The 15063-nt window shown below is 43.2% G+C and overlaps 1 protein-coding gene across 1 annotated transcript in view; it reads right to left on the reverse strand.

Moving 5' to 3' along the window:
- Window positions 1-15063, reverse strand: part of gpr83 (G protein-coupled receptor 83) — a 55391-nt gene that overhangs the window by 38859 nt on the left and 1469 nt on the right. Inside the window, exon 2 of the mRNA XM_038298085.1 lies at window positions 14910-15035. Coding sequence (XP_038154013.1) covers window positions 14910-15035 — 126 coding nt within the window. The remainder of the gene's footprint in view (window positions 1-14909; window positions 15036-15063) is intronic.

A 15063-nucleotide genomic window follows, 5' to 3' on the forward strand; every position in this document is an offset into this window, starting at 1 on the left:
TTCAAACCCACCCACCGCTGCAAAGTCAATTGTTTGGCTTATTTTTTTCCCCAACAGAGATGCTGCAGCTGGTCCTATCATCCACCTGCTAGTTAATTAATAAAAAGGCAAAATATGGAAAAAGGACAATTGGGTACACATGACCAGACCATACTTTCAGAAGGTGAAAGTGTGGTCTGGTACTTGTACTTTTAGCCACCACAGAAGAGCTATTTACCATCATCCTTCTTTCTTTACTATCTCAACTTTTTTCTGCGACAGCCCTAACTTGTATCAGTGCTAATAGCCAATGAAACATGGATGAGATCCCGCTTCCACACAATCTCCAAACACACATACATACCTTGAAAAAAACAATTGTTTCTGTTCTGATGCCTGACTACATTTTCAGTTTTTTATTACCAAGAAGGTGGATTCTGTAGCATCTTTGTGGGTAAAAAAAAGCCAAATAATGAATTTCAAATGTGGAATTTTATTTATTTATTGTTTGACAAGTGTTATACGAAGGATATTAGGAACCAGGGTGACCGGTGAAGCCCGATGTTGCTTTACTAGTGCTCGGCAAAGCCAGAGGTGATGAACTGGTATCCAAGAAGAGAACATGACAAAATCAGAGAATTTTAGGTAAATTGCCGAAAGATGTTCAGGGTAGTGGTGCAAAGTTAGTAAATAGTTTTTTAATAGCCTGATCCCTAAAATAGCGTTTAAATAGCCTGAGTTTGTATCTTTGTAAGTTCTTATTTACCAACGTATGTTTGCAGAAAGCATTCAATGCATCAAAGAGATACATACTTAAAAATATACAACGGAGGATCAAAGATCTTTTCCCCACAGTCTCCCAAAATTACTGCTGCAAACACTGCTGCACACCGCATGAAGTTTAGCAAACACAGTCCATTGTTTTCTTCCCAAACAGCAAAGGTGACATGCTGGTAAAGAACTGGGCCCTTAATGTGGATAAATTTCACTCTAACCATGTTAAATGTCTGACGGGTGGCCATGGTCTGCTTAGAATAACTAAAGACCATTGGTCTGGATTATGGCATGTTACTGTTAAGTTAGCCTCCTGAGACCATCCTGATCTCGCGAGCTTTCAAGGTTTCACTCGCAGATCAGTCTGGAGACTCTCCGTTAAAGAAAATTTGAAGCCGTTCACCAAACAAACGTCCAATCAGCGTTGGCTTTGAGGCGGGTTGAGGTGTGACGCTACGAGAAGCGCGACAGTCAGTCTAAAGAACATGCCGGCTTCAGCCGATGAAACTAGCGTTAGCGTGTCTATCGAGCAAGTTTTATCGGAATTACAGTATTTCTTCACTGAAAGAAGAGCAAAACACTGCGATAAAACTATAACGATATGCATTGTGATATAAATATGATCACTAATAGGGCTGGGCGATATAGAAAAAAAGCTTATCGATAAAAAAAAATGCATATTGATCGATATCGATAATTATTGAAAAGATTTGAAACTATATTTTATGTGCAGCTCTGCCTGGACTTTTTATGATATTGCTAAATGATTTAATTTTAATAAAGAACACAAACACAGACTTCCAATTAAATATTTATTTAACCAACTTTTTTAACCATAACAGAATTGTTTTAAAGAAAAATAACTTAAGAGACATGAGTTATGTTATTAAATACTGACAAAGAATAAACTAAAGTGACCAGAAAAGTGACCAAAATAAATATAACAAAAATACATAAATAGAATACCCTATTTGGGTGGGAATAGTACACCACCAGCGTGTGGTAATTAAAAGATTGTAGGACTAGGCTACCATGTAAACTCCACTCAACAAGAACAAAAACCTAAATCAACTCACCCTTTAGCCTAGCATTTCTATGGTATTTTTCCTCACCCCTATTCTTCTAGAGGTACTGCTGGCACCTGGTTATGGTTCAGCTTAGTTTCCTGCTTTAACCTGAGTTATTACTTTGAAGTTGCTGGCCCCTCAGCATTTTTCTCTCAACTGTTAGAACTACATGGGAAACTGCCCAGAACTAAATATATATATATATATATATATATATATATATATATATATATATATATATATATATATATATATATATATATTTTTTTTTTTTTTTCCGAAATTCCCAAAGATTCCTCGGAGAGCCGCGCCGGGGCCTACACAGCTCGTACTCCTGCGAGTGTGAGTGGCTGAGATGATAAAAAAAAAAAGTTGGTTGTGTTATCAGACTTCGTTTTCACTGGTTCCCTACACATTTTACAGATGACTGTGGTTTGTTTTTTGTCCGACTTGCCATGACCGAAATACTGCCAAACTGGCAAACTACAAAAACCCTTCTTTGGAACAATTTCCTCCGCCTCTCCTTCCTGCGACATCTTCATATGCTCTGTGTTGTGGTTTGAGAGGGCGGCGCATTGTGCCTGGGTCCGCGATTGCGATTGGTTGGGAGGAAGTAGTGACTAGCATAAACCTACATGATAGGCTACAATGAGAAGGAAGGAAAACTGCGTTTCTTTATCGAACTTTTATGAACACTCTTTTTTTCTATTGCGCCACACGTCTATGGATCGATATATATCGTTATTGAATTATCGCCCAGCCCTAATTACTAACAACAATTTTTTTATAATTGCTGAATAAAAGGTCTGGAACTCTGTGAGAAACTTGACCTTAAATAACAGGAAATGAGGAGGTGCACAAGGTATTCTAGGGGTGTAATTTAGAGGAGAGCATCTCAACCAAGCAGTGGGAGCTAAAGGCTAACTATACACAAGCTAGCAAGCACATGCTTTCTCAACAGTGCCGTACCGCTTTAAAACTACATTGGATAAATAGAGGAAATGGGTTTGGCATGATATAAAACAAAATACTTAAATATTTTCATTTATATTTAAAATAAATGCCTATGAATGCCTTTTAGGTAAATTCAGTCCTTATTTTGCATGGTACAAAGAATTTTCACTTATTATCGATATCATTAATATGATTTTGGCCAGAATGAGATGGAATTAGAAGCCTTCAGCTGGGCCAACACACCTGCCCTCTTCTGTTTTCATCCACAACATTTTCTATTGACCGTTGCTTATTGCACTTTGCTGTTCCAGTTTATTATCCTCCCTGTCTACCCAGGGGGGTTATATTAGCCTCGTTGATATATCAATAACTGAACTCCCTTTAATTGCCATCCGTTCCATTCACTTTTACTTCCAACTGTGAATTTACTAATAAACTACTGCCTAAATTAGCCTCACAGGAATTAAAAATGTACATAACAATATTGTTACTGATGCAAACATTACCTTTATCAGTCATAGATTTGATTTTTTTATTATTATTATTATTATTATACTAGAATAAAATAGAATATAATAGAATAACCAAAGAGGACATTTGGGTGTTTTTCTTTTTAAATTTCTTTCTTTCCAACTGTTTCCCAAAAAGGGATTTTTCCCCCAATCCGCTGAGGGCAATTTTTGAAAGAGCTTTATATCAGAGGATAAGCATTATGTAATGCTTATGTCATGATGGGTTCACTGAAAGCGACCCAAGAATGCAGAACACCACTGACGGACACAAGGATGAAAGTTTAACAGTTTTATTTTGTACAAAAACACTGAATATTCTGGTTCAGGTTCGGGGCCTGGATTCTGGTTCACCGGAGTCTGTGTGAGAGACAGTTCAGTTAGCGTTGCCAACAGAGGTTTGATTTCCAGAAGTCTACTGATTGTACCTTGAGGGTTCTTGAGGTTAGCTTTGGGAGAGTCACTGTTGGTTCTGGAGAAGAGTTCATCAGCAGAGTCCGTAGCTGCTTCAGCGTCTCACGTCTACTTAGAACAGACCTTGGCTTTGGGTTACCCAGCTCAAGTCCAGAGCTGCTTGGAGGTTCTCTGTGAATCTTCGGGTTTGGCTCAGAGGGTCGGCTCGGCAGGTTAGCTCTTCCAGAGCTTTCACAGAGGAGGCACAGGTTTCCTGGAAAACAGACACAGGGGTTAGAATCCAAGCTGGATTCAAAAGTCATAGATTTACTCTGAGGATCTTGGCTTAAGCGCTGACCAACTGGAACAACACTGCGGCGTTGAGGCAAGGTCTGAAGACAGCTTAAGTAGTGGATCCTCTGATGATCTAGACGAGCTGCAGCTGTGCAGGAGGCTCTCTCAGAGGATCCACGGCGGACTCTGCTGGAGAAAGGTGTAACTTCTCCAGCTCCCAACAGTACCCCCCCCTCAACGACCGCCCCTTGGCGGTCCGGAAGAGGTTGATGGGCAGGAGCGCTCGTACTCCTCGATAAGGGCTGGATCGAGGATGTACGAGCCCGGAACCCACTGGCGATCCTCCGGTCCGTAGCCCTCCCAGTCGACGAGGTACTGTCATCCGCGACCTCGTCGACGGGAGTCCACGATGCGGCGAACCGTGAAGGCCGGATGTCCATCGACCTCCAGGGCGGGTGGTGGGGAGTCGGACGGAGGGCACAGAGGGCTCGAGGAGACAGGCTTGATCTGGGACACGTGGAAGGTGGGGTGGATCCGGAGGGACTGAGGTAACTGGAGACGGACGGCTGAGGGGTTGATGACTCGAGTGATCCTGTAGGGTCCGATGAATCTAGGGGAGAGTTTTCGAGACATCCCCTTGAGGGGGATGTCTCGAGTGGACAGCCATACCTCCTGGCCTTCGGTGTACTCGGGGGCGGGACGTCTCCGAGCGTCGGCGAAGCGCTTAGTCGCTTCTGAAGACTGGTTGAGAGTGGCGATGGTTTCCCTCCAGATCCTTTGGCAACGGCGGATATGATGGTTGACGGACTGCACCGAAATCTCTCTCTCGTCTGCGGGAAAAAGAGGTGGTTGATAGCCGAGACTGACCTGAAATGGGGATTGACCAGTGGATGCAGATCTGAGGGAGTTATGGGCGTATTCTATCCATGGCAGAAATTGGCTCCAATCCACGGGGTTGTTGGACGTGAGGCAGCGAAGGGTGGATTCCAATTGCTGATTCATGCGTTCAGTCTGACCATTCGATTGGGGGTGGTAACCAGAGGTGAGAGAGGGTTTGCAGCCGAGAGCAGAACAGAAAGCCTTCCAGACCTGGGAGATGAACTGCGGGCCTCTGTCCGAGAGGATCTCTTGGGGAATGCCGTGTAACCGAAATACATGCTTGATGAGAAGCTGGGCGGTCTGGAAGGCCGTGGGAAGTTTTCTGAGGGGAATAAGATGGCAGGACTTCGAGAAGCGGTCAACAATAGTGAATATGGTGGACATACCTCGGGAGATAGGGAGACCGGTGACGAAATCAATGGCGATATGGGACCAGGGACGCGAGGGAACAGGAAGTGGTTGAAGCAGGCCAGAAGGAGGTTGGTGTGAGGCTTTGTTACGGGCACATGTGGGACAAGCCAACACATACTCCTTTACGTCCCTGTGGAGAGTGGGACACCAGAAGCGTCTGGAGATGAGAGCTACTGTTCTACTGACTCCTGGATGAGCAGAGAATTTGGCGGCATGCATCCACTGGATGAGACGGGACCTGACAGAAAATGGAACATATGTACGATTAGGTGGACCGTTACCTGGATCGGGTTCAGTGGCCAGGGCTGAGTTGATGAGGTCAGTTATCTCCCAGTTGACCACTCCCACTGTACATGAAGCCGGAAGGACAGGTTCAGGTGTCTCGGGATGATCGACGGAGTAGAGACGAGAGAGAGAATCGGGCTTCACGTTCTTGGATCCGGGTCTGTAGGAGATGATTAGATTGAACCGAGAAAAGAAGATTGACCACCTGGATTGGCGAGGATTAGCTTGTTTTGTTGACTGGATGTAAGCCAGGTTCTTGTGGTCAGTCCAAACAAGAACCGGGTGCTCAGCTCCCTCCAGCCAATGCCTCCATTCCTCCAGTGCCAGTTTAATGGCCAGGAGTTCTCGGTCACCCACATCATAGTTCTGCTCAGCGGAAGAAAGCCTACGGGAGAAGAAAGCACAGGGGTGTATCTTCTGATGAGATTCTAGTCTCTGGGAAAGGACTGCTCCAACACCGGAATCTGAAGCATCCACCTCTAGGATGAATTGCTTAGCTGGATCAGGTTGCATGAGGACTGGTGCTCTGGAAAACAATGACTTTAATTTTTCAAATGCTGCTTGAGCCTCGGGAGTCCACTGAAAACTGCGTTTTACAGAGGTCAGAGAAGTTAAAGGAAGGGCGGTCTGGCTGTAGTTTCTGATAAACCGACGATAGAAGTTAGCAAAACCCAAAAACCTTTGAAGTTGTTTGCGGTTCTCTGGAACTGGCCAGTCTAAAACTGCCTTAATCTTGTCCTCAGATGGTTTAACCTGGCCGCCCTCGAGCACAAACCCCAAAAAGGTGACTGATGGTTGATAAAATTCGCACTTCTCGGCTTTCACGAACAGTTTATTTTCAAGCAGTCTCTGTAAAACAAGACGGACATGTCTTTTATGTTCATCAAGGTCCTTGGAGTAAATGAGAATGTCATCAATGTACACAAAAACAAATACGTTGAGAAAGTCTCTTAGAACATCGTTAACGAGGGCCTGGAAGCAGGCTGGAGCGTTGGTTAGACCAAAGGGCATAACTAGGTATTCGAATTGGCCCAAGGGTGTTTTGAAGGCAGTTTTCCACTCGTCGCCTTCACGGATCCTAAGGAGATGATAAGCGTTTCTTAAATCCAGTTTAGAAAATACAGTAGCCCCCTGTAAGGGCTCAAAAGCAGAGGCGAGAAGAGGCAGTGGGTATTTATTTTTAATAGTGATCTGGTTCAAACCTCGATAGTCAATACAAGGTCTCAGGGAACCATCCTTTTTTCCCACGAAGAAGAACCCGGCGCCCAATGGAGAAGATGAAGGGCGAATTATTCCAGCAGCTAGTGATTCGTTGATGTACTTTTCCATTGTTTCTCTCTCGGGCTTAGAAATGTTATACAATCTACTGCTAGGTAAAGGAGCACCAGGTAGAAGTTCAATGGCACAATCGTATGGTCTGTGTGGAGGTAGGGACGTCGCACTGACCTTACTGAAGACAGGGGCAAGATCATGGTACTCAGGGGGAACTGAAAAAAGGTCAGGAGAGTCCATCTCCCCCCCACCTCTAGGAGACCCCAACAAGGGGGCAGCAGAACGAAGGCATGTCTCGTGGCATGAGATGGACCATGATTCCAGGTGACGTTTAGTCCAGTTAATGTGAGGATTATGCTTCTCCAACCATTCGAAACCGAGCACCAGCGGAGAACATGCAGAGGGAAAAACAAAAAATGTTATAGTCTCTCGGTGGTTACCTGACAGAAGTAGCTCGAGGGGCTGAGTTTGGTGGGTAACTTGATGAAGTCTTTTTCCGTCAATAGCGGATACACAGAGAGGCTGAGCCAGAGGAATAGTTTCAATTTGGAGTTGCTGGACGAGGTTTGAATCGATAAGGTTACATTCACAACCTGAGTCGATGAATGCAGAGAAGGAGAGGCTCTGGTTAGCACAGAAAAGTGTGGCAGGCAGCAACAGACGAGGAGATTTCTTAGTGTTTATTTGGCCCGCCAGACTCCTCAGATCCTCTGGCGGGCCCAGGCTTTTGATTTAGCCGGGCAGGAGGCAATGAAGTGTCCACTCTCACCACAGTAGATACATAGTTTGCTTAGAATACGCCTTTGTCTCTCCTCTGGAGTGAGCCTGGTGTGTCCCACCTGCATGGGTTCGACATCCTTTTCACCCGAATGAGAGGCCTGAACAGGCAACGGTAGAGACTGGGGCTTAGGCCTCTGAATGGGCAGCTGCTCTGTAGAGGGAGAACAAACAGTCACGTTATGTGAGGCAGAAGAAAGTGTACCCTGCTTCTTAGAACTGTTTCTGGCTCGAATTCTATTATCTAATCTGATGGAGAGGCGAATTAAATCTTCGAGGGTAGCAGGTTCGTCGAGGGTTGCGAGTTCATCTTTAATGTGCTCGTTTAATGCCATGAAAAAGGCTCCCTTTAAGGCGCTCTGGTTCCATCCGGAAGCTGCCGCTTTAACCCGGAAGTCAATAGAAAATTCAGCCACCGAAGAGTGTCCCTGTTTAAGATTGAAAAGAGCTCTAGAATCAATAGTTTGGTCTGTTTCTTGGTTGAATACCTGGTTAAATTCAGAAATGAAGTCAGAGTAAAAGCAGTTTAAGCTATCGTCGGTGGCAAATCTTGCCTGAGCCCACTCCAAGGCTCTTCCTGTTAGCTGAGAGAGAATAAAGGTTATTTTCTTGTAGTCCGTGGGAAAGCTGCCAGGGGAGTTCATAAAAATCAAACGACACTGAAATAAAAATCCTTTGCATTCTTTCATGTTACCAGAAAATCTTTCTGGAAGACTAGGGCGGAACTCAGATGACGTCACTGCCGGTGACCTCGGAGGTGGAATTGGACCCGGAAATGGTTGTGGAACTGGTGTAGCGTTAGCATTGTTTAAACGACTGGTGAAGTTTCGGACAACATGGTCTTGGTATTCTATACGGGAGTTTAACTCACTCAGAGCTTGAACTTGTCTGTGGATTTGGGCATCCCGTTCCTCCAATAGTTGACGGAGATGTTCTGCTGGGCCTTGAGTTTGGCCGCAGTGTTCTGTCATGATGGGTTCACTGAAAGCGACCCAAGAATGCAGAACACCACTGACGGACACAAGGATGAAAGTTTAACAGTTTTATTTTGTACAAACACACTGAATATTCTGGTTCAGGTTCGGGGCCTGGATTCTGGTTCACCGGAGTCTGTGTGAGAGACAGTTCAGTTAGTGTTGCCAACAGAGGTTTGATTTCCAGAAGTCTACTGATTGTACCTTGAGGGTTCTTGAGGTTAGCTTTGGGAGAGTCACTGTTGGTTCTGGAGAAGAGTTCATCAGCAGAGTCCGTAGCTGCTTCAGCGTCTCACGTCTACTTAGAACAGACCTTGGCTTTGGGTTACCCAGCTCAAGTCCAGAGCTGCTTGGAGGTTCTCTGTGAATCTTCGGGTTTGGCTCAGAGGGTCGGCTCGGCAGGTTAGCTCTTCCAGAGCTTTCACAGAGGAGGCACAGGTTTCCTGGAAAACAGACACAGGGGTTAGAATCCAAGCTGGATTCAAAAGTCATAGATTTACTCTGAGGATCTTGGCTTAAGCGCTGACCAACTGGAACAACACTGCGGCGTTGAGGCAAGGTCTGAAGACAGCTTAAGTAGTGGATCCTCTGATGACTCTGACTCTGACCCTCGGATCCTCTGACTCTGCTGGAGAAAGGTGGAACTTCTCCAGCTCCCAACAGCTTATATATATATATATATATATATATATATATATATATATATATATATATATATATATATATTGAAACTACTATATATGTATATATATATATATATATATATATATATATATATATATATATATATATATATATATATATATATATATCCTTCAAAATTATGTATACATTTTACTGATAGACTTTATTGTAAACTGAATATTCGCTGGTCATTAAAAAAGTTTCCGTCAATGCAAGTGCTCAGCAAATAACCTCTCCTATTTCCTGATTCATACAGCCAGACAAAAAAGACAGACGGCTTTAGAAAAAGTGGCCACAGTTCATAAAATCCTGCAGAGCTTTAGATGGCTCCAGATACACTGGGTTTTAGTTTTGTGTTTTTCAATAACACATTTCATCTGAAAAGCTGCCCAATGTCTCACTATTTTATTGTTACCTCCAGTCACAACAGCAGAATCCAAAATTAGGTTGAAGAAAAGAACATTTCATTTGCCTTTGATTTGTAGCAAGAACTGAAAAGCGATCAATGGCAGGTTTTGTTGTTTTTAATTATTTTTCTTTTCTTCCACTGAGCTTTTTCATTTTACTTGCCAGTTTACAAGCTGTCAAGGAACAAGAGATGTGCAAATCTCTATATATTATTTCTCATTGTAATTATGCTTTGCTATTATAAGATTAAACTAATTCAGCTTATCCTAGCTTTAATTAAGGGCTGTATTTGAGTCTGTTGTTGTCAATGTTACCTTGCAGGAAAAAGGTCCTGGATTTGTATGTTAGCCTGGAGTCTATCTTTATTAAATTTTCCTCTTCTCCCTGAGCATGTATGGGATATCTAGAGGTAAAGGTTAGAGACTGTAAACTTCATTGGTCTTTCTAAATTGCCCTTAGATATCGGTGTGTGCATGCCTCATACAGTAGTTTGTCTGGATTAACTCAAGCTCAAACCATTAACTCTGCACGGACCTGTAGGTATACAAAATTAACGGGTGTATACTGTACTTAGATATATGATTAAACATCCCCTTTGCTTCTAACCCCTTGTTTCCACCAGAAGCCGAAATGACGCCATGATGTGGCTCTATTCTAGCCAATTGGAGTGGTTCCACTGTAAGTGCTGCAGCGTGTTTTCTTAAGAATTCCAAAAGCGTCCTCCGCTGGCTGCTTCTCTAAAATAGGCAACTGTTCTACTTTTGCAGTTTACTATTTCAAATGCATGTCCCTCTGAAGCAGAGTTGCTCATTAGGGCAGGAAGTTGGCTGATCATCTGTTCCTGTTTGGCTGTGACACCATTCTGGAGAGAAATATCAGCTGTGCTGCTGCTATCAACAACTTTGTTTATAGATAGATATTCGAGATGGGCCTGTTTTTCAGTTTAGTCCTGTTTCTCTGACTGTGACCGGTTGGATGTGCTCTCTCCGTCCTCTGACATGGGAGTTGGCTTGGAGCTCATCTGCCTGGCTGTGTGTTTGCTGGATGGGGCCGCCTTTTACAGTTGCTTTTTGTATCTCTGCTTCTGTCTCCATGAACCCCAGTCGGCCTCGGCAGATGGCCGCTCACAATGAGCCTGGTTCTGCTGGAGGTTTCTTCCTGTTTAAAGGGAGTTTTTCCTCTCCACTGTCACAACAAGCATGCTTAGTTTGAGGGATTGCCTTCGAGTGAATACGTAAGTCGATGCAATCAACTGGTTTTCTGTGGATAGAAAAGTGAATCAAATTAACTGTATGATCTGGTTCTGTGAAGTGCCTTGAGATGACATGTGTTGGGAATTTGCACTATATAAATAAATTGAATTGAAAAATCAAAGGCATAGCTGATCTGGTCAAGTTTACAACTCTAAATTAAAATTGAGATAGCGGTGGAAGCTCGGCTGTCAAAGCCTAATGAAAATTCTAATTTAAGCAAAACTACAATAAATTCATGTTAGCACATAAAATTTCCTGAGGTCCGGGTAAAAGCTACACAGATCTGGACCCAGACAAGAGTCTGCTTGTTGGTGACCTCCTGTATAAATCATGCCATTGCTCCGTCTATCCATCCATCCATCCATCCATCCTGGTTGCAGGCTGTGTAATAAGAATTAATTGGATAATTGAACTTTATTGATCTCACATTGGAGAAATTTACCTCTGCATTTAACCCATCCCCTTGAGGGGCAGTGGGCTGCCATTGTGGGGTGCCCGGGAAGCAATCAGGGGGTCATGCTCAGAGACCCAGAGTGGCAGTCTGTGGGAGTGGGGCTTGAACTCAGAACCTCAGGATTCCAAGCTAACCACTGTGTAGCTTGTGAAAGGAGGACAGAAGGCTTGACCTTGCGTCTAGTACTGTTTTTAAAATATGAATCCATCCCATCAGAGTACTTAGATGTGATGCTGCCTTTTCTACTTCCCTCTAGTACCACTAGCTTGGCATTAGCAGCAGCTATTTTAGTGTCCATCTCAAGTTGTTTCCTTTTTTCTTTAAAGGAATAGTACACCCAAAACATGATTAGCCTTCATTTTCTACTCACCCTCATGCTGAACAACACTCTGGAGTACTTTTTTGATATCTCAAATGCATCTGGAGATCTGGGAGGCTTCTTGCTGTCTGCTGATATTCAAATAATGGAGGTCTATTGTGCCCGAGACAGAAAGGTCCATAAAAGTCCACAAAAACGTGTCAATATTCCTCCATACTGCTCGTCCAATGTATTCCAAGTGTCCTGAGTGGGTAGCACCCAGAATTTACTCGAAACGAAGTCATTTAGAATGTTTTTAGAGCATAAACAGTAGTGTATAGGATTTCCTGAAAGCGCGCACATGCGCGTTCACGACGCTACGGAAGCCGGCACACCAAACCAGCGCATTCAGCTCGGCAAAGAACTCCTGCTCTTCCTCAACACTGAAGTCCTCAGACATTTTTCTTTCGTTGTTTCTTTCTTTGCACAGGTAAACAGCACATTTCTTCTTCTACGCTTGCATTATTGGCAGAGCAGACGCTGAATGCGCACTTTCATCTGGTTTGGTGTGCCGGCTTCCGTAGCGTCGTGAACGCGCATGTGCGCGCTTTCAGGAAATCCTATACACTACTGTTTATGCTCTAAAAACATTCTAAATGACTTCGTTTCGAGTAAATTCTGGATGCTACCCACTCAGGACACTTGGAATACATTGGACGAGCAGTATGGAGGAATATTGACATGTTTTTTGTGGACTTTTATGGACCTTTCTGTCTCGGGCACCATGGACCTCCATTATTTGAATGTCAGCAGACAGCAAGAAGCCTCCCAGACCTCCAGATGCATTTGAGATATCAAAAAAGTACTCCAGAGTGTTGTTCAGCATGGGGGTGAGTAGAAAATGAAGGCTAATCATGTTTTGGGTGTACTATTCCTTTAACATATGCTCCTGTTTCTCCAGTGCATGTTTTCCCTTTAGAGCTGTTGCGCAAGCCAACAGTGCAGCCCTTTCTGCTTCTGCCTTTATTTATTCAACCAGTGCTGAAGCTTTACTGCTTGAGGACGAACTTGTCATAGAAGAACCCCTTTTGCTTTTGATTCTTCTGAAAGCTTTTATGAATTTATTTGAAATGCTGTCATAAGGTTCAACCTGAGGCTCCTCCTTTATCGTGCCACTACTGGCAACTTTTGTTTCAGCTTTAGTATGACTTATTAATGCATTCTGTGCAAGATCTTCAGGCAGCATGGCTGAACGCTGAGCCTCAGCTAACCATATGTGGGTAGCAGCAAAATCATGAACGCTTGAATCCATAGTTCATGTTTCTGTGCTTCATCCACAGGCAATAAACCAAATATTGGTGCACCTTGTGTGTTTCTTCATACAAACCCCAAAAACTGTAATTCTTCCTTTATGTAACTACACACAATGTCATTTTTAAGAAAGTAATATCTTCCCTTAGTTTTATAAGCTCATTTAACTTAGATTTTCTTTTACTTTACAAAATTCTTAATTTTCATCAACAAAGCTTTGGCTATTAATGTAACCTCTCTCTTTTCAGTCCTCTCTTTGATCCGTGTTTGAATCCATGTAGTCATCCACATCCATCTGTTCCAGTTCAGTCATAAAAGCCTACATCTATAGTTTGTCTATTTACAACTTGTGTCAATTTAATGTTACTTTACATTCACTTGAAAACAAACATATCTATTTATAGAGATCTCTCCTTTTTATTTTTAAAGCAGTCTTGAGACTGCCACCAATGTATTAAATTTTAATATGAACTTTGTGTGCACACATTCGTATTACAGTGGCCATTCATATGCATATGCCCCATTTACACTACCCTCTGAAACCGTTCCATTACAAGTTCAGACCAAGCTGCTAAGCAGGTTTCCGACATTTTGAGTTAATTAAGGCATTAATAAACTGTTTCACAGGAGTGATCATAGTGATCTGCCTCATCAGTGCTCTGCCAGCTCCCAGATCAGCTTCTCTGATTGGTTGATGTAAATGGTAAATGGCATGTACTTATATAGCGCCTTTATTCAAGTCAGGAGACTTGACCAAAGCGCTTTACACTACATTCATTCATCCATTCACACACACACTCACGGTGGCAAGCTACATTGTAGCCACAGCTGTCCTGGGGCTCACTGACAGAAGTGGGGCTGCCGTACTCTGGCGCCAAAGGGCCCTCTGACCACCATCAGTAGACAATGCAGGTGTCTTGCCCAAGGACACAATGACACTGAGAGTCGGAGTCGGTGCTTGTACCTCCTTTCACTTCAGGGCAAACTCCTACATCCAACGCCACTGTCGCCACTGTCAATGTGGTGTGTCAAGCAGCAAAAGTTACAGTTTTCCAACCCCAGCAGCTGCTGCATTCACATTGCGTGTGTCAGATGCTCAGAAGCTCATGACACGCTGCGACCTTTTGCTGAGCCAAGATGCGCATCACACATTGACTTTGCATGTAAACTAGCTGCTCTTGCTGCTTCTGCTGCTTGCGGTGTGCGTTAGTCATTTCACACACAAAACTGGATACCAAAAGCATAATGGTAGCATAATGGTATAAAAACAATCTGCTTAGAATTCTATTTTAAAAAGCATCTGTAAAGACAAAATATTTCAATTTTTATTGATTTTTACAATTGTAAGGGGGGTATTCAAATTCCACCTGGTACAACTGAGACAAAGCATAATTCAAATAATTAGAGCTCTTAAATCTCAGATTTTACCAAAGTGTTATGAAGCTACATGAATGAGCTCCTTTCAGGTTGCTGTTTTTATGTCACCTCATCTCCTCTTTTCTCCAGCCTGTAATATAGAATCAATCACAGTGTGTTATTATAAAACAAGTGTCATTCGTAAGATGTGTCTAGAGGTTTGGAGAGGAGAGGAGGCATGCTGGTGGAGTCAAGAGAGAAGTGTTTTTGATCTGCAGAACTAATAACAGATGGATTCAGAATTAAGTCACATTGTCAGTAGCATACATTTCTTCTGAAGTAAGTTCAAATTAAGCAGAGGGTCAGAACTAAAAATCCCCCTTGTATGCAATTAAATCAAAAGTGTTTATGCTCTTTCTTACTGATCCTTGCTTGTATAGAGACTTAGATGCAAGGCAAGGAGTAGAACAGGGGATAGTACAAGAGGTTAGAAGAGAGGTATTTGATTAGATTAGGAAAGCTTGGAGCTCTACAGAGGAGAAATGGTAAACACCCTTTGGCACATGTATGGGCTGACCTGTCTTCTGTCCAGAGCAATGGCGGTGAGCGTCAAAGTGGATACGTGCAGAGAGCAGTATTGTACAAATCGACTGATGTGGCACATTGTCCTCCCAAACACCCAGGTGCTGTGCACAAATCGGACCTAAGAAAACACAAACACACCTGGGAGC

This window comes from Cyprinodon tularosa, unplaced genomic scaffold (genome assembly GCF_016077235.1).
Source record: "Cyprinodon tularosa strain WSP-4 unplaced genomic scaffold, ASM1607723v1 ctg1106, whole genome shotgun sequence".
Taxonomy (NCBI): domain Eukaryota; kingdom Metazoa; phylum Chordata; class Actinopteri; order Cyprinodontiformes; family Cyprinodontidae; genus Cyprinodon; species Cyprinodon tularosa.